Source organism: Lucilia cuprina, chromosome 5 (assembly GCF_022045245.1).
Source record: "Lucilia cuprina isolate Lc7/37 chromosome 5, ASM2204524v1, whole genome shotgun sequence".
NCBI lineage: Eukaryota > Metazoa > Arthropoda > Insecta > Diptera > Calliphoridae > Lucilia > Lucilia cuprina.
In genome coordinates, this window is record NC_060953.1 from 5,425,539 (window position 1) to 5,450,594 (window position 25,056).

Consider the following 25,056-nt stretch of genomic DNA (forward strand, 5'->3'; position numbering starts at 1 on the left):
TATTTTTATAGAAGACTTTTTGGAATACATTTTTCTAAATAATACTTTTTCTGAAATAATACTTAAAGAAACTTTATTCGAAATATATATTTCTCAAAAAAAAAACTTCTTTCTAAATAAAACATTACTCGAAATACATTTTTCTAAAAAGTCTTTTTTCGAAATAAATTTTTTATAGAAGACTTTTTTCGGAACATAGTTTTATAAATAATTATTTTTCCGAAATAATTCTTTGAAAAAAAAAACTTATTCGGAATCAACTTTTCAAAAGAATACTTTATTCGGAATAGTTATCTTAAAGAAAACTTTATTCGGAATCAACTTTTCAAATGAAAACTTTATTTGGAATACATTTTTCTGAAAAACTTTATTCGGATTATATTTTTCTAGAGAAATATATATAATCAGGTCTTTTGTAATATTTTTAATTGATTTCTTAAAATAATTCCTCGAATTTCTTTAAAAATTCTTATAATCCTTAAATTCCCCAAAAATTCCCATTAAATTTCCCTCATATCATTTAAAAAACAGTGATCTCTGTTAAACAGATGTTTATATTTTCTCCAGCACACAGCTTTCATATATAACTAATACATTCCCAGCATTTTGTTTCTCTTTCTCACTCTTACACTATTGGCAACTCTAGGGCAGGATGATTTTTAAGAATTTCTATGACAGTTAAAAACAATCGATTAATTTCCTTTTTTTCACACCAAGAGCGACAATAATAAAGAAGAAAAAAGGATTTTTTTTATTAAATTAAATAGCAGCAGCTAGTTAAAAAAGAAAAGTTTAAAATTAATGAAAAGTTTGTAAAAAGAAAACTATTTCTGAAGGCTGAGAACTGAAAAAAGAAAGAAAGTGAAAGAAAGAAAAAATTGGCAAAAACAAAACACATTTAATGAACCCAACAGAAGCAGACGAAAAATTGCCCTCAAAGAAGGCGGAAGAGAACGAAACACCTCAAGACCACTCAATGTCGGATGAGGAGGAAAATACGAGGTAAGTTTATGAAGAATTATAAAGAATTTTGTTAAATTTTCTAATTTAACAACAATAACTAGCTTCCCCGAGGATTTGTCTTTTCGACAAAGACAGCTGGCAATGCAGCAAACGAATGCAAGTGGGCCGCCCCCTACTAACAACACAACCCCTAATACACGCTCCACACACACTTCCGATATGAAAAGATCTGCCGTCAAGGAACTAATTGAACGTTACTTCTATCAGCTGCAGCGTGGCTGTGGCAATCCCCAATGTTCGAATAAAAATTGTGCCTCCAGCGGTCAGGTGGCACCCATGACTCCCAATGAAATAGCTGCTAAAGCTATACAATTGTTTTCACAAGATGCCAAATTATGTGAATGCTATAATACACAACAACCACCCAAAGTACCTAGAACGGGTCCACAACATGAATCTCCCACAAGTTCTAATCGTTCTAACGCCGCCGATACGCCTCTCAATGAAAATATGGATTCTCTGGAACACAGCAGTAGTACTTCAAATAGTACCATTACCTCAGGCAGCTCCAGCGCTTCATCCTCCTCCACTGGCAGTAGTAATACCAATATTTCTAGCTGTGCTACCATAGAAATGCCTTTGTTAGTGGCTTTAGGTGAAGTGGCTGGCGGCGGAGATAATAATGCTGATGATGCCACTGCCTCTGCTGGTAATTTAAAAACCTCTGATCCTCCCACACCTACCTTAGCTCCTGTAGAGTACCTAAACGAACAGATACTCGATGAACTGATTGAGGAATGTAAGAAATACAAAAGCTACGATCGTCTAATACATGCCATCAATGATGTCTATTGTTCGGTCAAGAAACTAAGTAAAAGTTTTCGACGTCCTCCGCTGGCTAAACTTACCTCAAGTGCGGCAGCCTCTAAACTACAAGAGCTATTGGGCAAATCACCACAAGAACTGAAAAAAGAAGATTTACGTACTTTAGAGGGAGAACATGACAAAGATGAGGATAGCACCTGTCTAGCGGAGGATGATGATAATGATGATGAACAACAACAGCCAGGTGAGGAGGTGGAGGATGACGACGAGGAGCTACCAGACGTAAATGAATTAAAAAATATATATGGAAATTCAGTGGGAAGTGTCTCAGAGGCGGCGGGCTCTAGTACCAGCTTAATGGCAGCAGTAGCTGGCAGTAGTGGTGCAGGGTTAGGCGGCGGCGATAGCATAGAACCCATGGATGAGGATGCAAACTCTGACGACTTAGATGATATAGTCGAATGGTCACAGAGCTGTGATACTCAGGTCGATTTTGAGAGTTTAAGGCGGGTGAAGAAGAAACTTCATGGTCTGAAAAGAAAAGTGGTGCGTGAGGCTATAAATGAAAATATCATCTTGCTGGCCGAGAGTATTAAACATGGCCGCTTCTATGATTGGGAAAAGGTTTTACATTGTTTCGTCATCTGTTTCGATATGTCAATGGCATGTGAGTAGTGATTTTATATATTTTTTTATGAAAACTGGAATTTTTATTAGATATCATTATTTTTGAACTACAACTGAACTAGAACTAAACTAGAACTGACATAGACCCCAACTAGAACTGAACTAGACTCCAACTAGAACTGAACTAGAACTGAACTTGAACTGAACTAGAACTGAATTAGAACTGAACTAGAACTGAACTAGAACTGAACTAGAACTGAACTAGAACTGAACTAGAACTGAACTAGAACTGAACTAGAACTGAACTAGAACTGAACTAGAACTGAACTAGAACTGAACTAGAACTGAACTAGAACTGAACTAGAACTGAACTAGAACTGAACTAGAACTGAACTAGAACTGAACTGAACTAGAACTAACCTAGAACTGTACTAGAACTGAACTAGAACTGAGCTAGAACTAGAATTGAACTAGAACTGAACTAGAACTGAGCTAAAACTGAACTAGAACTAAACTTGAACTGAACTTGAACTATAGACTAGACTATAGTCTAGCTATAGGCTATTCACTAGATAATATTCTAGACCAGGGCGTAAGAAAAAACTATGACTAAACTATTGACTTAACTATAGATTAAACTTGTAACTAGAGATAACATTTCTATAACTATATTGCTCATATTCTTGTCTCAATTGCACCCGCTTTTTTTCTATTTCCCTAGTTCATCATTAAAAGATTATTTTTTATTATATATTAGCCAAAAATTATTCATAATTTCTTATCTTAGTTCAATTTAAAGAAACCTCAAAAGAAAATCTGTTTTCGAATACTGACCTTTTGCCCCGCTCTTCTCATATTTCTTGACAATAATTAAAAGATTTTTTTGTTGTATTAAAACTTATCACTTTAAAGAATTTTATGATTTGACCCCTTTTTGTTAAATAAAACAAGCCTTAGTTTTAGAATTGTATTATTAGTTTTAAAGATAAGAGTTTTTGTTAAACAATGATTAGAAGAACTATATTTGAAAAAAGGAAATAGTTAATAATAAAAATATAAAAGATATTATGCATTGAAAAAACTTTTTTCTAAATCAAATTACATGCCGGATTTCAGTTTAAAATATTAATATGCATTTTGTTCTTGTTTTATATAAATTTAAGTAACTGTATTCTTTTTTAATTAAACACCTTATTTAAAACTTGTTTAATAAACAATTTCTTTAAATGATCCCTGTTTTTTAAAACCATTTTTTTAATGCCTACAACAGTTGAAACAGGTTTCATTTAAAAATTGTCTACAATTTTATTTAGAATTTAGTATAGAATTTAAGAAAATGTATCTTATTGTCTTGTCATTATATTATTTTAATTCCTTTGTTCTTTATTTTCCCTCTTTTATTCAGCCAAAGTTAAAGTGTTCACTGTAGCCACAGAAGAAACTGATGGTTTCTTGCGTTATATTCGTTCAGCTAAAGTTTATGGTATTGAGGTGAGTGTGTGTTTAGTTAATCATAACAATAACAATAAATTAGAGTTAATAACAATAGCAACAACAACAACAAGGGGAGGAAAATACATACTATTAAAAAATGAATGATTGAAAATTGACACCTTTTGAAAGCAAATTATGGGTTTTAAATAAAACAAACAAATACATGTTCTAAACCATTTTATTTGCAAGAGAAAATTAAAAAAACTGGACTAAAGAGTAGATTGTATTATAGATTTGAGATTATACTAGAGTCTAAACTATAAACTAGAATAAAGATTACACTAAAGGCAACATCAGGGCCTAGACTAGAGATTTGGGAACATACTAGAATAGAGACTAACCAGCCTGGTCTTAAATGACCAGACTAGAACTGAACTAGAACTGAACTAGAACTGAACTAGAACTGAACTAGAACTGAACTAGAACTGAACTAGAACTGAACTAGAACTGAACTAGAACTGAACTAGAACTGAACTAGAACTGAACTAGAACTGAACTAGAACTGAACTAGAACTGAACTAGAACTGAACTAGAACTGAACTAGAACTGAACTAGAACTAAATTAAAGCTAAACCAACAACTCTTGAGCCATTATGGTTAAAAAACAAGTATAAGAAAACCTTTCTATCGCTGCCTATAAACCACAACTAGTTCGAAATTTAATTAGTTTAAGTTTCTTTTGTACTTTTACCATATTCTATTAATTTTATTGTTAAACCTTTCAATCATATAAAATTGTTTATTTATTACTTTTTCTATCTATTTTGTTGATTAGTTTAAATTAATTTAATTTATTGTACTATTGACGCTCTAAAGATTCTTGTTTCTTGAGGTTATTTTGTTCGATAAAATAACGCACTGAACTATAAACATTTAGTTAAAAGAAACAAATTTAAATAAATATAAAAGCAAACCGGTTGATGGTTAATTTAACAACAGCTCTTCAATATGAATATTAATTGCTGGCAGACGTTTGGACGTATGGATGGGGTTTTTTGTTTATTTATTTGAAGAAATATAAAGTTTTTAAAGTTTACTTTAAGACGGTCTTAGAAAGTACCTTTTTATTTGAAGAGGTTGTGGGGGGTTTTTAAAGATTAGATAATAATGGATTGAAACAGGTTTTTGATAGATGGGGTTTTTAAGATAAATAATGAATGAAACAAGTGATCTTTTGTTTGAGAAATATATTAAATATTATAATCTATTAGTTTTACTACTTCTTTTTGTAGCTTTTGATTAATTTCGTTTGGCAAATTTGTATGTTTTATATTTGTTTATCAGGCTAATTAACTGCTTAAGTTTGACAGTTTTAAAAATTAGTTAAAAATATGTTTTAAATTGTTTTAAATTTTTGAAACAAAGTACTTTTATTATGCATAATAAAAAATTTTAGTTTTTCTAAAAGCATTTTACTCTTTCTTTACAATAATGCATCCGGTGTGTTTTTTTAATGTTCTTTTTTTTCTAATCATAATTTTCGTTTTTTGTTCTATTCTTTAGTATATTTTTCAAATCATATTATGTTTACAATCTCCAACACATGTTACAATCATTCCAAAGTATTTGAACTCTTCTCGCCTGTAGATTCGATAAAGTCTAGAAACACATCATTATTTTTTGTTTTGTTTATAGCAATATTATTGTTGGTTGGTTAATAATGTGTGCCAGATTTTTTTCCTTCTAGTATAGAATGAACACATTTTAATTTTACAATTATATATCTGTCCAAAATATTAAAATAACCATATGCAAGATTAAATGCCAGACGCATTGGTTAAATCATATACATATAAAGTTTTCTTAGGAAAAAAGTCTTATTTTAGGTTATTTACTTTGAGTCACGTACACATAATTTTTATTTTTTAATCCAGTACAATTTTTATTTCAATTAAATAGTATTTACTTGTTTTTGTTTATAGTCCATTCCTCAAAAAAAAAATTTTGCCGATTCTCTTAGTTTTATCAGTTGCTAGGAGTTTCTATTAGATTATGTTGACAACTGTGACGTTTTTATTCTAAATCTTGACCTTTAAAGTCAAAATCTACTGATAAAGAAGAGCTTGATGTTGAGCTCTTTCTGAATAGACGGTCTCATAATTATAATTTTCTGTTTGTTTTAATAATGTCACTTATGCAACTGATAAGCTTTCACTTTTTTTTGTTGGTTAATATTAAATATGATCTAGTTATTTATATTATTTATTTTGATTGTAGTCTAATTTATAGTCTTTTTAATACTCTATATTATAGTCTAGTCTTTACTATAGCTTATAGTCTAGTCTATAATCTAATATGTAGTCTTAAGTCTAGTCTAGTCTATGGTCTAGTCTATGGTCTAGTCTATAGTCTAGTCTATAGTCTAGTCTATAGTCTAGTCTATAGTCTAGTCTATAGTCTAGTCTATAGTCTAGTCTATAGTCTAGTCTATAGTCTAGTCTATAGTCTAGTCTATAGTCTAGTCTATAGTCTAGTCTATAGTCTAGTCTATAGTCTAGTCTATAGTCTAGTCTATAGTCTAGTCTATAGTCTAGTCTATATTCTAGTCTATAGTCTAGTCTACATTTTAGTCTAGTCTCTAGTCTAGTCTGTAGTCTAATCTATAGTCTAGTCTAATCATGATTCCAAGTTCTAATCTCAAGAATAGTCTAAGGTATAGTCGTATGTCTAGCCTAAAGTACAGTTATACTCTTGTCTAAATTGCAGTCTATAGCCTAGTCTTAAGTAAGGTTTAGTTGAAAGTCTGGTCTAAAATCTTGTTTAAAGTATAATCTAAGTCAATTCTTAAGTTTAGTTTAAAGTTTAGTCTAGTCATAATCTATAGTCTAGTCATTGATATAGTCTTTAGTCTGGAGTATTGTCTAGTTTGAAGTGTAGTTTATTGTTAGTCTAGTCTATAGTCTAGCCTATAGTCTACTCCATAGTATGGACTATATTCTGAATTCTAATCGACTTCTAGTCCTAAAATCAGTATACATTTTAGTCTTAAATCTGATCCAAAGTTGTTCCCTAAGTCTGGCTATAACTATAGTTCATAATCTGGTTAAAAAACTAGTCTAAAATGTAATCCGATGCCTAGTCTAAAGAGCAAAATCTAATCAAATATATTGTCTTCAATCTATTCTAGTGTTTAGTGTTCAGTATAGCTTAAAATCTAGTCTAAAGTCCAGACCTAAAAATCTAGCCGAATATCAAGTCTATCTTTTTTGTATTAATTTCTTCCAATTTTTTTTTTCTTATTCTCCTCAGGTTACCCCCTTGGGTATGTATAAAAAATGGAAGGGTGGCAATATGGAGGGTCCCGGAGGTGGTTTCAAAGTTAATCTTCTCAGAGAAGCTCTAAAACCGTTTAAAGATGAAAAGGATACCATTATCTTATTTACCGATAGGTAGGTTTGGAAAAAAACAAATTAAGTTAATTGTATAGTAATATCTCTTTACTCCCTCCTTCTAGCTACGATGTCCTTTTCACCACTGGCTTACAGGAAATTCTACAAAAATTCAAAGAATCTAATGCAAAAATTTTATTCTCCGCCGAAAAATACTGTTGGCCTGATGAGAGTTTAGCTAATAAATATCCTGTCGTTGAACCTAATGCTTCACCCTACCTCAATTCGGGAGCCTTTATCGGTTATGCTCCACAAATATGGGCATTATTAGATGCCGAAATTGCCGATACCGACGATGATCAATTGTACTATACTAAAGTTTTTCTAAATGAAGAATTAAGAAATAAATTGGGCATGAAATTGGATACCACTTCGGTATTGTTCCAGAATCTAAATGGTGCCAAAGATGATGTTAAATTAGATGTTGATTTGGATACCAATGAGGGTGTTTTAAAGAATATTAACTTTTTGACAACACCCAGTATTTTGCATGGCAATGGTCCTAGTAAATTGGAATTGAATGCATTTGCCAATTATTTGGCTAAGACTTTCAGTGGCACTTGTTTGTTGTGCCGTGAGGATCGTGTGGAATTGCAAGTAAGTTGCACATTGTAAAAGGTCATTTGTTCTAAGTTAATATCTTTCTTTTGTCAATTTCTAGGAAAACCAACTTCCCACAGTTGCCTTATCCATTATGATTACCCAAGCTGTGCCTTTCTTTGATATGTTCTTAAACAAAACTGCCGAATTGAATTATCCCAAAAATAAAATGCATCTTTTTGTCTATAGCGGTGTGGAATTCCATGACGCTTTAGCTAAATCTTTTGTTAATCATTATAAAAGTGAATATATAACCTCGAAAATTGTTTTATCCACCGATGAATTTGATGAGAGGAGAGCTCGTCAATTGGCCTTGTATGTCCTTTGTCTTTATTTAAATCATAATAAATTAAGAAATTACTTTGTTTTCTTATAGACAACAAGCTCAACAGAATGAGGTGGACTATGCCTTCTTTGTCGATGCTGATGTTCATATTGATGATCCCGATGTATTGCGTGAATTGTTGAGTTTGGATAAGTAAGTATTTGGATTTCTATGTTTTTTGTTTAGGACGAGGTTATTATTTCTTTATTTTTCTTTTCTTTTTCTTCTAGACAATTTGCTGCTCCTGTTGTTAGCAAATACAATGAATTGTGGAGTAATTTCTGGGGTGCTTTAAGCGAAGGTGGCTACTATGCTCGTTCTCCCGATTATGTTGATATTGTTAAGGGTGATATACTGTAAGTACAATTTCATCTATTTGCTTTACTAAACTTATTCGAAACTTAAGAATAATACTTTGGATTAAATCATTTTAAACTTTAAACTAGACTGTAAACAACACTATAGACTAGACTGTAGACTAGACTATAGACTAGACTATAGACTAGACTATAGACTAGACTATAGACTAGACTATATACCACACTATAGACTAGACTATAGACTAGACTACAGACTATAGACAAGACTAGACTCTAGACTAGACTATAGACTAGACTATAGACTAGACTATAGACTAGACTATAGACTAGACTATAGACTAGACTATAGACTAGACTATAGACTAGACTATAGACTAGACTATAGACTAGACTATAGACTAGACTATAGACTAGACTATAGACTAGACTATAGACTAGACTATAGACTAGACTATAGAGTAGACTATAGAGTAGACTATAGACTAGACTATAGACTAGACTATAGACTGGACTATAGACTAGACTACAGTCTGGACTATAGACTAGACTATAGACTAGACTATAGACTAGACTATTGACTAGACTAGAAGAAGCAATCGTGGGGCCACTAGCTGATGGCGCGCTATCACTACGTCCTATCAAAAAAAAAAAAAAAAAAAAAAAAAAAACTATAGACTAGACTATAGACTAGACTCTATGGACTAGACTATAGACTAGACTATAGACTAGACTATAGACTAGACTATAGACTAGACTATAGACTAGACTATAGTCTGCTGTTTAAACAAGTTTATTTGAAATCAAACTAAAATTATATTTTGTTTGAAAATTCTTTTACAAAAAATTTTTTAAAATATTTTCTTTATTATAACGATTGAAAATTTACAAAATGTTAAATAATATTAAATGTTAAAAAAGAAAATCAACTTGGACTTTGTACTCTGCCATACACTTTAAAACCCACCAACATTATACCACCCCCACCCCCTTCTTCTATGGCCTACAATTTTGTGACAAATTGAGCAAGACGACACAGAAAACAAAAAAAAAACAGCAACAAAATTTTAATCGAAAGCAATTGAAAAATCTGTTTTAAAACTGCGACGATCAATGGAATACATATTATCAGCAGTACATTCATATAAACCAGCATCCATTTGGGTGGCAGGATCTATTTCAATTTTTGACTTAACGCGATCATCACCAATGCGCCATTCATGGACCTGGAAAAAGGGAGTTAAAAATAGAGAGTTAAGGAAACGATGTGTTAAGAATTAGAGCTTAAAAAAACTTACATGCATGTAGAGATGTTGAAAGATTTCAGTGCCATCTTTATACCAGGTAATATGAGGTCTAGGATTACCTTTGGCCACACACAAGAAAGCGATTTTATGACCCAAAACATATTCATAATCAAAATGTGAAGCCTGTAAAATTTTGGCACCCTTTTTTTTTAAAAAAAAAGAAAGGAGACACAGAGGTGAAATAGTTTACAATTGATGATTTTAAGAAAACTTACATTGTTATTGTTATAATACTGATCAGATTCTGGATCTCGGTACTTCCCTGTTATGGGCAAACCAATTTGCACTCTTGACTTAGTGCGACCTCTGCCACGACCACGTCTGCCCTCACTAACAGGACTACTTAAGATCAAAATACACACACATAAAGCCACAAGCTTTATAGACATTTCAAAACTAAAATTTCTATTTAAATTTAAACGGGAAATTTCCAATTTTAAATGCCAACACGTTGTTTTCAGTTTCTATAACAGACGTGCTTTACACTCTTCTTTTCTTTTCTGTTTTTTTTTTCGATTTTAAGACAAAATTTTTAAATCTAAAATTTCCGCAAAAATTTTCAAACTAAATTTTAAGGTTTTCAACCGCTGCCTTTACATTTAACGACTAAATTTCAATTTATATTTTGTGTTGAATTCTAGTCTTCTATCCATAATGATTGTGATGATGATGATGAGTTTTAACCACCATAGCTTTCCCAAGCTTTTGTTTGCTTTTGTTTTCAGCAATTGTTTAATTTGTTGTGATTTGTGGCGATTTAGTTTTGTGTATTTATCACCCCTTCCGCATCATACAAACCCCAGCAGCAGCACCTTGTATCAAGTGTCTGAGTGTTTTATTTGAAAAAAAAAACAAGAACTAAAAATATTAATAGAATTGCATGGCACTATTTTAATGTAAACTCAAGAACAGTGGGCCAGCAGGTGGTAAATTTGTTGCTTAATGATAATAATTTAGCTCAAGTGAAAGTTTTCATTTGTTAGGCAATCAAATGTTTAAGCTTTTTCAAATCATTGAAATCGTTTATTTCTATATCTCTGGGTCAAGTTTGGTATTCAAAAGCTTGTTTCGTTTAGTTTTAATAAATCTTTAATTGGCATTTTTAAACTGTTATGTAATATTGTCTTTAGTCTTATTTTAAACTCGAATATGATCTTCAGATTTGACTGAATATTTACGGTTTTAAAAACGATTTTTTTGGAATATTTTCAAATTAAAAAAAAAAAAATCATTTTTATAAAATTTTCAATATCTTTTTAAAAAATTAAGAAATTTTCATATTTTAAAAATTTCGAAATTAAGTTCGAATATTGAAATTCAATGTTTTTTATAGAAAATTTTAATATTTAAATTTTTTTTTTCAAAATTTTTAAAAGTTTTTTTTTTTTAAATTTATTTTTTTTTTGAAAATTTAAAATTAATTTCGAATTTTTTTTCGAACATCTCAAAACAACACAAAATTTATACTTTTATTGTTTTATATTAGCATTTTTAATAGTAATGCTAAAAAAGTCAAAATTTTGAAAATTTCGAAATGTTCGAAAATTCGAAATTTTTTCGAACATTACAAAAATGTCTTATATTTATATTTTAAGTATTTTGAATTGAAATTTTTAATATTTAGACAAAAAAAAAAAAACAAAATCAAAAATTTTTAATCTTCGAAATTTAGTTCGAAAATTTTTGAACTTCAAGAATTAGTGTAAAAATTTATTTATTTTTTTTTTTAAATTTGGTAAATTTTATTAATGTTTTAAAATTTAGATTTTTTTGGTATTAAATTAGATTATCGAAAACTTGAAATTGATTTCGAAAATTCGAAATTGATTTCGAAAATATTTCAAACTTTACAAAATGTTGAAATTCATATTTTCAGTAATTTTTATTGAAATTTTTAATATTTAGACAAATATTTTGATTTTTTTCTAAATTGATTTCGAAATTTTTTCGAATTTTACAAAATTTTTATATTTTCAGTATTTTTTATTGAAATTTTCAATATTTAGACACAAATTTTAATATTTATTAAAATAATATATCGAAAATTCAAAATTAATTTCGAAAATTTTTCGAACTTTATAAAATTTAGAAATTTTTATATTTTCAGTATTTTTTATTGAAATTTTCAATATTTAAACAGAAAAATTTTAAAATTTTCGATATTCGAACATTTGGAATTTAGTTCAAAAGTATTTTTTTTATTAAAATTGATTTATTTGTTAATATTTTTGTATGAAAATTAAATTTCGAAAATTCAACATTTTTTTTTCGAATTTTACAAAATTTTTAAATTTTTATATTTTCAGTAATTTTTAAAGAAATTTTCAATATTTAGACTAAAAAATTTAAAAATTCTCAATGTTTTTATTGAAATTTTTCAAAATTAAGTTCGAAATTTTTCGTACATTAAGAATAAGAATTTTATTTATTTTTTTCAGAAATATTTTTAATTTTTTTAATAATATTTTAATTTTTTTTTTCTAAAAAAAATCAAAAAAATTTTGAACTTTTGAAAACTCAAAAATAATGTTCAAAATTTAACGAACATATAAAAAATTTACTAAAACTATAATTATATTTAATGTTTAACAAAATCTGCAAGAAATTGAGTATATTTAAATTCGAAGTTAAATTCAATTTAAAAAAAATATTCCTTTCTATTTCTAATATTTGTTAAAATTTTGAAAATATTTCAATAAAAATCGAAAAATGTTTGAAGTTCGAATAATAGCTTTGACTTATTTTGAAATTTTTCGAACTTGAAAATTTTTTTTTTCCAAATTTTTATTTCAAAATTTTTTATATTTTAAATATTTTTCTTTAAAAATTTCAATATTTTCGACTAGAATTTGTGTTGTTCAATAATGTGAAATTGTTTGAATAAAAATCGAAAAATTTTTGATTTTCGAAAAAAAAAATTGGAAATTCAAAATCGAAAAATGTTTGAAGTTCGAATAATAGCTTTTATTTGTTTCGAAATTTTTCGAACATGAAATTTTGTTTTTATATTTCACATATTTTTCTTTAAAAATTTCAATATTTTGACTAGAATTTGAAAGAATTTTAGAAGTTCAATAATGCGCAATTATTTAAATTAAAATTAAAAAAAATTTTGATGTTCGAAAATTCGAAATTAGTTTGAAATTTTTTTCGAACATTACAAAAAGTGGGAAAGTTTGTTAATTTGAGTATTTCCTTTGAAGTTTCTAGTTAGTTTTAGTCATTTAGTTAGTTATTTAGTTAGTTAGTTAGTTAGTTAGTTAGTTAGTTAGTTAGTTAGCTAGTTAGTTAGTTAGTTTGTTAGGTAGTTAGTTAGGTAGTTATTTAGGTAGTTAGTAGTTAGTTAGTTAGTTAGCTAGTTAGCTAGTTAGTTAGTTACTTAGTTAGTCATTTAGTTAGTTATTTAGTTAGTTAGTTAGTTAGTTAGTTAGCTAGTTAGTTACTTAGTTAGTTAGTAGTTAGTTAGTTAGTTAGTTAGTTAGTTAGTTAGTTAGTTAGTTAGTTAGTTAGTTAGTTAGTTAGTTTGTTAGTTAGTTAGTTAGTTAGTTAGTTAGTTAGGTAGTTATTTAGGTAGTTAGTTACTTAGTTAGTTAGTTAGTTAGCTAGTTAGTTAGTTAGTTAGCTAGTTAGCTAGTTAGTTAGTTAGTTAGCTAGTTAGCTAGTTAGTTATTTTGTTAGTTAGTTAGTTAGTTAGTTAGTTAGTTAGTTAGTTAGTTAGTTAGATAAATAGTTAGTTAGCTAGTTAGTTAGTTAGTTAGTTAGTTAGTTACTTAGTTAGTTAGTAGTTAGTTAGTTAGTTAGTTAGTTAGTTAGTTAGTTAGTTAGTTAGTTAGTTAGTTTGTTTGTTTGTTAGTTAGTTAGTTAGTTAGTTAGTAAGTTAGTAAGTTAGTTAGTTAGTTAGTAGTTAGTTAGTTACTTAGTTAGTTACTAAGTTAGTTAGTTAGTTACGATCAGTGATCTTCATGTATTTTCTCCATTTTATTATTCTTCAGTCCCATTGTTGTTTTTGTTGAAAAAAACATTTCAATTTCGCTTTCAACTCTTTTTTCCATTCATTTATTCATCATTTCGCATTTCCAATGATCAGATTTTTTAAACGTTTCTCTTGTTTAAAGATCATCACATCACTGTTGTTTACAGTGCGATGATCGTGATCCATCACACAAACAAAACAGCCTATTTTTATTGTGTTCTTGTTTTTTAAATTAAATAATTTGCCAGTATTTTTCTAACAAAAAAAAAATGTTTATTTTTATTGATCGGTCTGGTTGTTGTCATGAAGAAATAAAAAAGATCAAATCCAGAAACCACCCTGATATTGTCATAATAAAAGAAAAATTTCTGGAAGTATCCATTCACCTTTATGGAAAATTATACTAAAAACAATTTATTATCATAATTGAACAATTTATAAAAGTTATTGAATTATAAAAACGATTTTAAAAAAGAATTTCTTTTAATTTTTTTTATAAATTGCTCAATTACTTTAAAATTATTTAAATTTTTTCTTAACCAATTATGAGTTTGTTTTTTTTTTGTTTATTTAAAATAAAATTTCGAAAAAGAAAAAACGTATACAAAAAGTAAAAATAAATTTAAAAGATTTTAAAAGTTAACCATAACATAATCTGTGCGAAAACCTCGACGATCGATGGCATAAATATTGTCCGCTTGACACTCATAATAACCTAAAACGAAGAGATCAGTTTAAAAGATCATAAGTTTTAAAGGCAAATTTATAGATTTTAAGCAAAAATTTAACTCTTACCGGCATCCATTTGTGTTGTGGGATCTATTTCCATTTTCGACTTGATAATATTATTGTCTATATGGGATTCGTGGACCTGAAAGGAAAGAAATTTAGAGTTTTACGGATGTATGAAGTAGATTTTTCTGTTTCATAGAGTTCTAAAGTAAATTTAGATAAAAAACTTAGTTAAAACCTAAGATTAAAGCTTTAAAATAGTCTGACATTAATAAAAATGTTGAAATGTTAAAAAATTGTTAAATTATTAAAAAAGGCACAGTTTTACTGTTAAACCTAGTTTAAACTTCAAATCAGAAGCAAGTTTAAGAACAAAGTTTAACACTAAACGAATACAAATAGAATATCTAATAAAATATGTCATGTTTTTTCGATATAGGATCAGTTTTCAAATTAAACTTAGTTTAAACCTCGAATCAATAACAAGTTTAAGACTTGAAAATAAAACTAAACAAACAAGATTAAAAACATAACAATAATCTGTGAATTATTTTAATCTAAATATAAATTTAAAATTAAACTTAGTTTAAACTCCACAATAAGACCAAGTTTAACGCCTGAAAATAATTCTAAACGAACACAAATGAAATATATTATAAAAATGAGTGGTAAATTTTTATCTACCGGATATTTTTTACTTTAAACTTAGTTTAAACTACATATCAAAAGCAAGTTTAAGACTTAAAAGTAAAGTTAAACGAACAGAAATTAAATCTAAATAGCGAAATAGTGATTTATTTTTTATTTTTAATAAGTTTCAACTTAAACTTAGTTTAAACCAAGTATCAAAAGCAAGTTTAAGACATAAAAACAAATCTAAATGAACACAAAATCAACTCATAATACAAATTAGTGATCTTTTTTGTATAAAAGTGAATTTTTGAGTTAAACTTAGTTTAAACTTAATAGTCAAATAAAGTTTAAGAAAAAGTTTTTATTCGATTTAAAATAAAATTAAAAAAATAAATAAAAACTTCAAATTATTTTTGCTAAACTCAATTTTTCAGCTTAAACTTAGTTTAAACTTTCAAAGGAAATAAAGTTTAAAGCTAAAAAATAGTTTAAAACAACTACAAATCTAAAATATAATTTAAATAAATTATAAATTTTTAATAAACTTCACTTAAAAACTTAAACCTAGTTTAAACTCTTAATAAGAATTAAGTTTTTATGGCCTAAAAATGATTTTAAATGTATACAAATAATGAGGATAATAAGTTAAAATGAAACTCATGATAATTTTCTGAAAACATTGAGATTTAGAGATAAACTTAGTTTAAACTTTCGAAAGAAGCTGAGTTTAAGATATGAAAATATTATTGAAAAAATTAGAATCAAAATCTAAAATAAAAACGATAATTAGATTTTGAAAATATCAAGATTTTAAGTTAAACTTAGTTTAAACTTTCCGAAAAAATTTAAGTTTAAGCTTTAAAATTACTTTTATATAAATTGTAAAGCAAAAGTGAATCTGATGATTATTTTTTGAGAATATTGAAATTCAGGGTTAAACTTAGTTTAAACTTTTGAAAGAAACTAAGTTTAAGATTTAAAATTACCTTTATATAAATATTAAAGCAAAAGTGAATGAAAACTGATGATTATTTTTCGAAAATATTATAATTTAGAGTTAAACTTAGTTTAAACTTTCGAAAGAAGCTAAGTTTAAGATTTAAAATTACTCTTATATAAATATTAAAGTAAAACTGAAATAAAACTGATGATTATTTTTTTAAAATATTGAGTTTTAAAGTTAAACTTAGTTTAAACTTTCGAAAAAGTCTCAGTTTAAGGTATGATAATACTAGATAAATTGTAATCAAAAATTCAAATAAAATTGATAATTATTTTTCTAAAATATTAAGATCTAGAGTTAAACTTAGTTTAAACCTTTGAGAAAAACCGAGTTTAAAACAAAAAAATTAGTTTTGCAGAAATCTAAATATAAATTTTAAATGAAAATAGTGAAATTATTTTGGAGAAAAATAACTTTTAGACATAAACTTAGTTTAAACTTTGCGACAAAAAAACTGAGTTTAAAGTAAGAAAATAGTGATAAACTAATATGATAGTTAGTTAGTTAGTTTGAAAGGAGGATGTATATAAATCAAATCCGAAGAAATACACCTAGACCTCTATCGGGCCTGTTGTGAGCTACTTAAACAGTGCCACAGGTGGGAATCGAACCCACCACCTCCGGTCTACCAGACTAAAGCGCTAACCACTAACTTACCGGAGGCCATAACTAATTTGATAAGTAAAATGAAAAAATTGTTTATTTTTTATTAGAAAAGTAATGTTTTATAATTAAACTTAGTTTAACTAAGGTGTTAAAATGAAGTTTTGTTAACAGACATAATAAGAAGGGGAGAGGTAAAGGAAATAAATTTGATAAAATTAAATTAAAGTTTCAAGGTTAAACTTAGTTTATGTGTTAAATGATTACCTGAAAGAAACGATGTTGATACAATTCAGCGCCATCTTTAAACCAGGTTATAGTAGGACGAGGATTTCCTATAATTGAAAGAAAAAACATTACTTGAACAGTACCTCTTTTTATAAACTTAAGTTCGCTTACCTTCTGCCATACAAAAGAAGGTGATCTTGCGGCCCAACGTATAATCCAATTCAAAATGAGAGGATTTTATAATTTTTGCTCCCTAAAATAGAAATTTTAAAATATATGTCACTATGACAGTGACAACAAACGATTGTCACATTTTTGCATTACAAATCGCTTACTTACGTTTTCATGATCATAATAATTGGCAGCATCTGGTGTACGATGTTGTATTACTACCGGTTTTTTACCCGTATAATTACGTCGCAATACACCACGACCTCCCACGTTTCCTTAAATTTAAAGTTTTTTTTTTACAAATTTTCAAACTCTTCTCTTTTTATGCTCTTTTTCTTTTTTCTTTGAAAGTACTTACTTTGAGCCTCGATTTCTTGACCATTAATTATGAAAATTGTCGAGAGAAAAAGTATTTTTAATAAGGAATTTTTGAAACACATTTTTTTTATTAATTGTTTAAATTATTAGTTTAAAATGTTAATTCTTTTGTTAAATTTCAATTTAAATTTGTTATTTTTGGGTTTTTGCTGAGACTCTTCTACCGCTGTGTTTAGGGTTCAAATGTATTTTACAAACTAAATTCAATTGTCATCAAACAATGTCCCCTTTTAATGGGTTGACTGGCTGGCTGACTGGCTGCTGTAAGTTTTGCTATTCCCCTTCTCTATTGTGTGTTTTTGTTTAAATCTCAAATCCACTTATTTTTACTTTGTAGACAATTTTTTAATCTTATTATGAATTAGTTTAAATAAATATGTTTTTCACATTCTTTTGTTGCAAAGAATTCAAGTGACGTAGTTTTTTTTATAAATTTTCTGCTAAACTTTTATTAAAATGTTACTCTCTTGAGATTATTTGTTGTTTATTTTATTGTTATTATTTTTGTTTAATTTTAGTGGCATTTGGAATGTTCCCTATGTGTCCAGCATCTATTTGATCCGTAATACTGCTTTTAAACATATCAACTATGAACATAAATATTTTGACCCCGATATGGCCATGTGTGATTCATTGAGAATTAAGGTAAGTGAGAAAATTTTTTTAACTAAAAAAAACCGGAACTTAGCAAAAGAAAATCAGTTTTTTAACTTAAACCCAGTTTAAACATTCTGTATTATCGGAAATTTCCTAGAAAAGTGAAAGCTCTAAATGTTTAAACGGAATCCCGTAGTTTTCTTTAAACTAGGACAGAAAAGTCAAGTTTACCCTTTACAAAACTCAAGAAATTAACCTTAAATAAGAAAATCTAAAGAAATCACCAATTTTTCTACTAAAACTTCTACAAAAAGTTAAACATAGTTTAAACAAGGTAACAAAGTTAAGTTAAGCCTTAAAAAACTCAAGAAATTAAACTTAATTAAGAAAATCTAAGCAAATGCGCAATTTTTTCCCACTAAACCCACAACAAAAAGTTAAACTTGGTTTAAACCTCAGAAAAAGTTAAGTTTAGCCTTTAAAAACTCTAGAAATGAAATTTAATTAAGAAAATCTAACTAAATCTGCAATTTTTTTCCACTAAACCTATAACAAAAAGTTAAACTTGGTTTAAATCTCAGAAAAAAGTTAAGTTTAGCCTTAAAAAACTCAAAAAATTAAACAAAATTAAGAAAATCTAACTAAATCTGTAATTTTTTCCACTAAACCCACAACAAAAAGTTAAACTTGGTTTAAACCTTAGAAAAAAGTTAAGTTTAGACTTTAAAAACTCTAGAAATCAAATTTAATTAAGAAAATCTAAGCAAATCTGCAATTTTTTCCCACTAAACCCACAACAAAAAGTTAAACTTAGTTTAAACTAGGCAACAAAGTTAAGTTTAGCATTTAAAAACTTAAGAAATTAAACTTAATTAAGAAAATCTAAGTAAATCTGCATTTTTTTCCACTAAACCTACAACAAAAAGAAAAACTTAGTTTAAACTGGTCATAAAAGTTGAGTTTAGGCTTTAAAAACTCAAGAAACTAAACTTAGTTAAGAAAGTCTTAGCAAATTCAAAATTAGTTAATGATTTTAGGTAAACTTAAGTTTGGAACTTAAACTAGGTTTAAAATTAAGAAAAATGTGAAATTTAAAACTTAAAATAAGTTGAAGTTGAAAACATATTGAACACTCAAATGAATTCTAAACAAAATTTGCAGAAAAAACAAACTTTGTATCTTAAACTTGGTTTAGACTCTGAGAAAAATTTAGGAACACACAAAAATGGTTTAAACTTTACCCAAAAAAGTGAAGTTTAAAACTCTTTCATAGTTTTAATCATTTAAATATAAGAAAAATCTCGGTATTGTTCAGATAAAATGAGTTTAAAACTTAAACTTAGTTTAAACTCAAGTAATAGTGAAGTTTAAAAGTTAAAATTCGTGATAAAAAAGAATTTACTCTCTTTTCAACAGTCTGAAAAGAAATAGAAAGTTCAGAAATCTTCAAATTTTAAATTCAAAAGAGAACTCAAGTTTTCAAAGTGTTAGAAGATCGAGGGACCTGAAAATTAGATATAAAAAGATAAATCATGAAACCAGAATGTCGGAAGCTGTTAAAATTTGATGGTAGAACAAGTTCCAAGCAGGTGTAAGAGAGAAAATCAAGAACAGAAATTAGATGAGACCAGAAATAACTACAAGATTGGAATTATAGAATTTGGATTTATGTTTCGACACTCGAGAGGTAACTCAAGATTTCAGGAGGTTTGAAGATCGGAGAACAATTTCGTTTAAAGAATATTACTCAAGAAACCTGATACCACAAGCAGATTCAGTTTAAAGTTAGTGCAAGTTTCAAGCAAGTTGCATGAACATTAAGATGAAACCAGATGGATATAAGTTTAGAAACTCCAGAGGAATCGAACTTTAGAAGAAGTTAGAAGGACTTTAAGTAAAAATTAAGAAGAAAACTCAAGATTCCATGAAATCAGTGGATAGCAAAGTCGAGAATTTAGAATTAAAAAGATAACACAAGAATCCAGGATGTCGGAAGGAGATGAAATTTGATTTCAGAACAAATTTTAAAAGAGAATCGAAATATCTTTAAAAATCGGTTCCAGAATAGGGATATAAGTTCAGAATTGCTAGTGGAATTGAAATTTACACTTTAAAAAGAAAACTCAAGAATCAAATATGTCAGACGGTCGGAAACTCGGAAACTCCGGAATTTAGAATTCAGAATATAATTCAAGAAACCATGATGTCTAAAGAAGTTTGATTTTGAAAATGGATTAAAAACTTAAAGTGTAAAAGGATAACCAATATCAGAAATTAGATCAAAGTAGTATCAACATCGAATATCGGGTCTGGAGCTCAAAAATTTAGGTTTCAAACTCAAGAGTTATTAGAATATAAGAGAAATCTTAAAGGTGTAACAGATTCAAAGAAGATTGAAAGAAAATCAAGACTAGATTATAGTTAAGAGCAGTATGAACTTCGATCATGGGATCAAGAACTTGTATTCAAGTTTAAAAACTTAAATAGAATTAAGATTTAGACTCAACCTAGTTATTTATATGGAACTAACAATAAGGAAGAACACTTAAGATTGAATAATAGCTGAAGATTAAAAAATCGGAAATTTAGAATAAAGAAGTTATCTCAAGAATCTATATCATGATGGAGTCAAAATTTAGATTTAAGAAAATATAAATAACAATTACTTTAAAATGCAGGAGTAAAAAGTAAAATGCAGGACAAAGTTAACTGAAGATGTGGAAAATAAAAATCGGAAGATTGGTCTTCGATTAGTCAAGAAAACTCAAGATTCTAGTTCCAGGCAGAAGTTTTTTAGAGATCAAGAAAGTCAAGAAATCAAATTATATTAATGCCGCAGTAAAACTCAAGAACCCAGAAGATTTTGCACAATTCCAATAACCTTAAGATCAACAATCAAATTCCCCCTTCAAAAACTCAAGATTTCCTTTTTTCCAGGGTGTCCATATGTTCATCATTAACGATCGCATCTATGGTCATTTAGTACAGGCCGAGGGCTTTGATACCACCGTAGCACGTCCCGATTTCTATACACTGTTTAGCAATAAATTCGATTGGATTAAGAAATATATACATCCGAATTTCACTCAACAATTGGAGGCTAACTACACCTACATACAACCCTGTCCCGATGTCTATTGGTTCCAAATAGCTACCGATGCTTTCTGTGATGATCTTGTAGCCATAATGGAAACTTTTGGTAAATGGTCTGATGGCAGCAGTAAAGATGAACGTCTCGAGGGTGGCTATGAGGCTGTGCCAACACGTGATATTCATATGAAACAAGTGGGTTTGGATCAGATGTGGTTGCAGTTTTTGAATTTGTTTGTAAGACCTCTACAGGAGAAGGTCTTTTTGGGTTATTATCATAATGTAAGTTTTGGACGAAATTTGAAGTAAAAAGAAAAAAAATTAATATATTTTATTTCCATTGTAGCCTGTGCGTTCGCTAATGAACTTTGTGGTACGCTATCGTCCCGATGAACAACCCTTCCTTAGGCCTCACCATGACTCCTCTACCTACACCATAAATATCGCCCTAAATCGTGCTGGTATCGATTATGAGGGTGGCGGCTGTCGTTTCTTGCGTTACAATTGCTCTGTAACGGCCACCAAAAAGGGTTGGATGCTTATGCATCCCGGACGTTTGACACATTATCATGAGGGTCTACGTGTGACCAATGGCACTCGTTATATTATGATTTCTTTCATTGATCCTTAAGCTTGGGTTAGAACATAAGAAAGAGGCCTTAAAAACTATCAGTCATTTGTATCGATCGTTTCCTAGTTATTAACATATCCAAAGAACCATGAAATATTTTTTTTTACTTAAAAAAATAAATCCTTCCGAATCTCTTAAGTATCTTCCAAGAATCGTCTATAGTTTATAAGTAATTTTTGAAAATTATTGTTTCTTTAAAAAGAGATTCCCATTTGACTCATTTTCCTTTTACGTATCTTATAATTACGTTTTTTGTAATATTTTCCTTAATAACTGTTTGTTAAAACATTAGTTTCTAGCTCATTAAACATTTTATACCATTTTTGTATAAAACAAACATTAACAACAAAAAAAACAATTATTTTATATAAAAATAAAACATAATTCAAATAAAACCTAAAATTAAATAATAAATGCTTTTTATTTAAATATAAAACAAAAATTTGTTTAAAACTCTTAGTTAAGACCAAGTTTAACTTACAAAATATATTATTAACAAAATTAAATAGAAACTTTTAATAGAATTTTCAAATTTTACATCTTAAACTTGGATTTTTATATTTAAACTTAGTTTAAACTTTTTACAAAAGTTTAGTTTAAGCAATAATTAATATTTGAAATGATTCTTAAATAAATTTGAAAATGAATTCTATAATTTTTTTTAGAAAAAAATAAAGTTTAAAGTTAAACATAGTTTAAACATTCAAAAAAAAAAAAATCAAGTTTAAGAAACAAAAAATATGTCAAGCAAATCGAAATCAATATAAAATTATGAAAATTTTTTTGTGAAAAAATATAGTTTAAAGTTAAACCTAGTTTAATCTTTCTAAGAAAATGCAAGTTTAAGAAACGATACATATGGCAAACGTTTTTAAATCATTTTTCGATATGAAATTGTTAAATAGTTTCATAAAAAAAAAACTAAAATTTTAAGTTAAACTAAGTTTAAACTCTTAGAAAGCTAAAGTTTTAAATGAAAAATATCTACCAAACGTTTTTTGATAAAAATAGTAATTAAATATTACATTTTTTTTTAGAAAAAGAAAAATTTTCTATTTAAACATAGTTTAAACTTTACAAAAAAATCAAGTTTAGGAATAACTATATAAGTCAAAAGTTAACTTTTAAAAAGTGTTAATTTTACCAGCCAAAATATATCTCAAACGTTTCTGAATCAAATTTAGAAAAGGTATTGTTTAACTCTTTTGTGAAAAAGTATAATTTTAAGTTAAACTTAGTTTAAACTTTCGCAAAAAATCAAGTTTAGCAGTCAAAAATTACATTAAAAGTTCCGCAATCAACTAAATGAGAAACCTATTTAAAGCAAAACTTTTTTTGTTAACATAAACTTAGTTTAAACTTTAAATAAACTCTAAATTTAAAAATGATTCTATTTCTTATTAAAATATCAAAACAAATTCCTAGTTTTATTTAAAATAAAACTTAGTTTAAACTTGGAAGAAAAGTCAAGTTTATTTATTATTAAACAATTTTTTGTCACCGCACCTGCATTTTTTCTTTTACAAACAACATGTTTCCCACTTCTTTAATTTCTCACATCAACATGTTGATAGCTAAACATGTTTATAAACATCTTTGCTGTGGGTTTTTCTCTTATCACATGTTCCACTCTCTCTGGTATCATTCAAATAAAATAAACCGTTGAATATGAACAACAACAATATCTAAAAAGCAAAAACAGCTGACTGTGTTTTTTTTTCTTCGTTGTATAAAAGTGTCGCTATTTAAGGACTTGCGCTGTTATCAATTTAGTTTTTCTGCTCAATTTAGAGAGTGTGTCTGGGAATGATAAGAAAAACAGGAAATAAGAAGTAAAACAAAATTGTTATAAATATAGTATGAAAGAGTTGGATGTAAGAATGAGTCTTGAAATAAATTTGAACAGCAGGAGGTCGTGGGTAGTATTTTTGTTTTAGTTTGGGGATAAATAGCAGCAACAACAACAATGAATTATATTTTAAGGCAAGTGAGAGTGATAAAACTAATAATTTTATCAAGTGGACAATCAGTGTTGTCAATGTGGCAGAAATATAGCGACTAAATTACTAACTAATTGGCCTTCGGTAGGTTAGTGGATGGCCTCCGGTAGGTTAGAGGTTAGTGTTCTAGTCTGGTAGACCGGAGGTGGTGGGTTTGAATCCCACCTGAGACATTGGTTACGGAGCGCACAAAAGGCCTGATAGAGGCCTAGGTGTATTTCTTCGGATTTGCCGTAGATAACTAACTAGATAACTAACTAACTAACTAACTAACTAGCTAACTAACTAACTAACTAACTAACTAACTAACTAACTAACTAACTAACTAATTAACTAACTAACTAACTAACTAACTAACTAACCAACTAAATAACTAACTAAATAACTAACTAACTAAATAACAAACTAACTAACTAACTAACTAATTAACTAACTAACTAACTAACTAACTAACTAACTAACTAACTAACTAACTAACTAACTAACTAATTAACTAACTAACTAACTAACTAACTAACTAACTAACTAACTAACTAACTAACTAACTAACTAACTAACTAACTAACTAACTAACTAAATAACTAACTAACTAACCAACTAACTAGCTAACTACCTTACTAACTAACTAATTAACTAACTAACTTACTAACTAGCTAAGTAACTAACTAACTAAACTTAAAAATTATCTTTTACACACTGATCTTTAGGCTCTTTAATACATAGTTCTCTACATAGTATTGTCTACAAATTGATCATATTTGGACAACTCTATAACCTTATTACCCACACACGTCTACAGACTGGCTCTTAGGCTCTTACATATACACTGTTCTCTACATAGTATTGTTATTCCCTACTCTTCTTCTTCGCTCTGGTTATCCAAATCAGTTAGATCAAAACCCAGTAGACGAGCCGCATCTAACGGCTGGGTCCAAAGGGATTCAGGTTCCAACTGTGTTGGATTTGCCCTGCTGTGTTGAACATTGTGTGGATCTGTGCCACACGCAGGGCAGAGATCTTAAATGGTGTCGTTTATTCTCGACCAGTATGAGTTTAAACGGGCACACCATCCCAATCTATGCTGTGCCAATACCACTCTAGTACGACATAATAGATTTCCTTCCTCGTTTTCAACGGGTGAGGGACAACCTCCCAGTATTATACTGGTGA

The 25,056-nt window shown here is 28.2% G+C and overlaps 4 protein-coding genes across 4 annotated transcripts in view; 2 read left to right on the top strand and 2 right to left on the bottom strand.

Annotated features, from left to right (window-relative positions):
- LOC111675602 (procollagen-lysine,2-oxoglutarate 5-dioxygenase) overlaps positions 1 to 22,293 on the top strand; it is a 23,606-nt gene extending 1,313 nt beyond the window's left edge. Inside the window, exons 2-10 of the mRNA XM_046951399.1 lie at positions 3,821 to 3,906; positions 7,159 to 7,298; positions 7,364 to 7,895; positions 7,960 to 8,213; positions 8,275 to 8,376; positions 8,454 to 8,579; positions 18,087 to 18,213; positions 21,103 to 21,537; positions 21,602 to 22,293. Of these exons, the coding sequence (XP_046807355.1) occupies positions 3,821 to 3,906; positions 7,159 to 7,298; positions 7,364 to 7,895; positions 7,960 to 8,213; positions 8,275 to 8,376; positions 8,454 to 8,579; positions 18,087 to 18,213; positions 21,103 to 21,537; positions 21,602 to 21,886 (2,087 nt within the window). The 3' untranslated portion in view covers positions 21,887 to 22,293. The remainder of the gene's footprint in view (positions 1 to 3,820; positions 3,907 to 7,158; positions 7,299 to 7,363; positions 7,896 to 7,959; positions 8,214 to 8,274; positions 8,377 to 8,453; positions 8,580 to 18,086; positions 18,214 to 21,102; positions 21,538 to 21,601) is intronic.
- LOC124419999 lies at positions 624 to 2,478 on the top strand. Its single transcript, XM_046951400.1, has 2 exons — positions 624 to 1,002; positions 1,065 to 2,478. Exons 1-2 carry the CDS (start codon positions 902 to 904, stop codon positions 2,461 to 2,463), a joined length of 1,500 nt encoding a protein of 499 aa, XP_046807356.1. The 5' UTR covers positions 624 to 901; the 3' UTR covers positions 2,464 to 2,478.
- Positions 9,360 to 10,532, bottom strand: LOC111675604 (immunoglobulin domain-containing protein oig-4). The gene is made up of 3 exons (XM_023436386.2): positions 10,063 to 10,532; positions 9,839 to 9,988; positions 9,360 to 9,766 (listed from the first exon to the last, which is right to left on the bottom strand). Exons 1-3 carry the CDS (start codon positions 10,234 to 10,236, stop codon positions 9,608 to 9,610), a joined length of 483 nt encoding a protein of 160 aa, XP_023292154.1. The 5' UTR covers positions 10,237 to 10,532; the 3' UTR covers positions 9,360 to 9,607.
- On the bottom strand, positions 14,354 to 17,859 carry LOC111686477 (immunoglobulin domain-containing protein oig-4). The gene is made up of 6 exons (XM_023448832.2): positions 17,549 to 17,859; positions 17,359 to 17,465; positions 17,191 to 17,272; positions 17,059 to 17,126; positions 14,616 to 14,691; positions 14,354 to 14,535 (listed from the first exon to the last, which is right to left on the bottom strand). The coding sequence occupies exons 1-6, from the start codon at positions 17,628 to 17,630 to the stop codon at positions 14,453 to 14,455; spliced, it is 498 nt and encodes a 165-aa protein (XP_023304600.1). The 5' UTR covers positions 17,631 to 17,859; the 3' UTR covers positions 14,354 to 14,452.
- Positions 22,294 to 25,056: the final 2,763 nt, after the last annotated feature.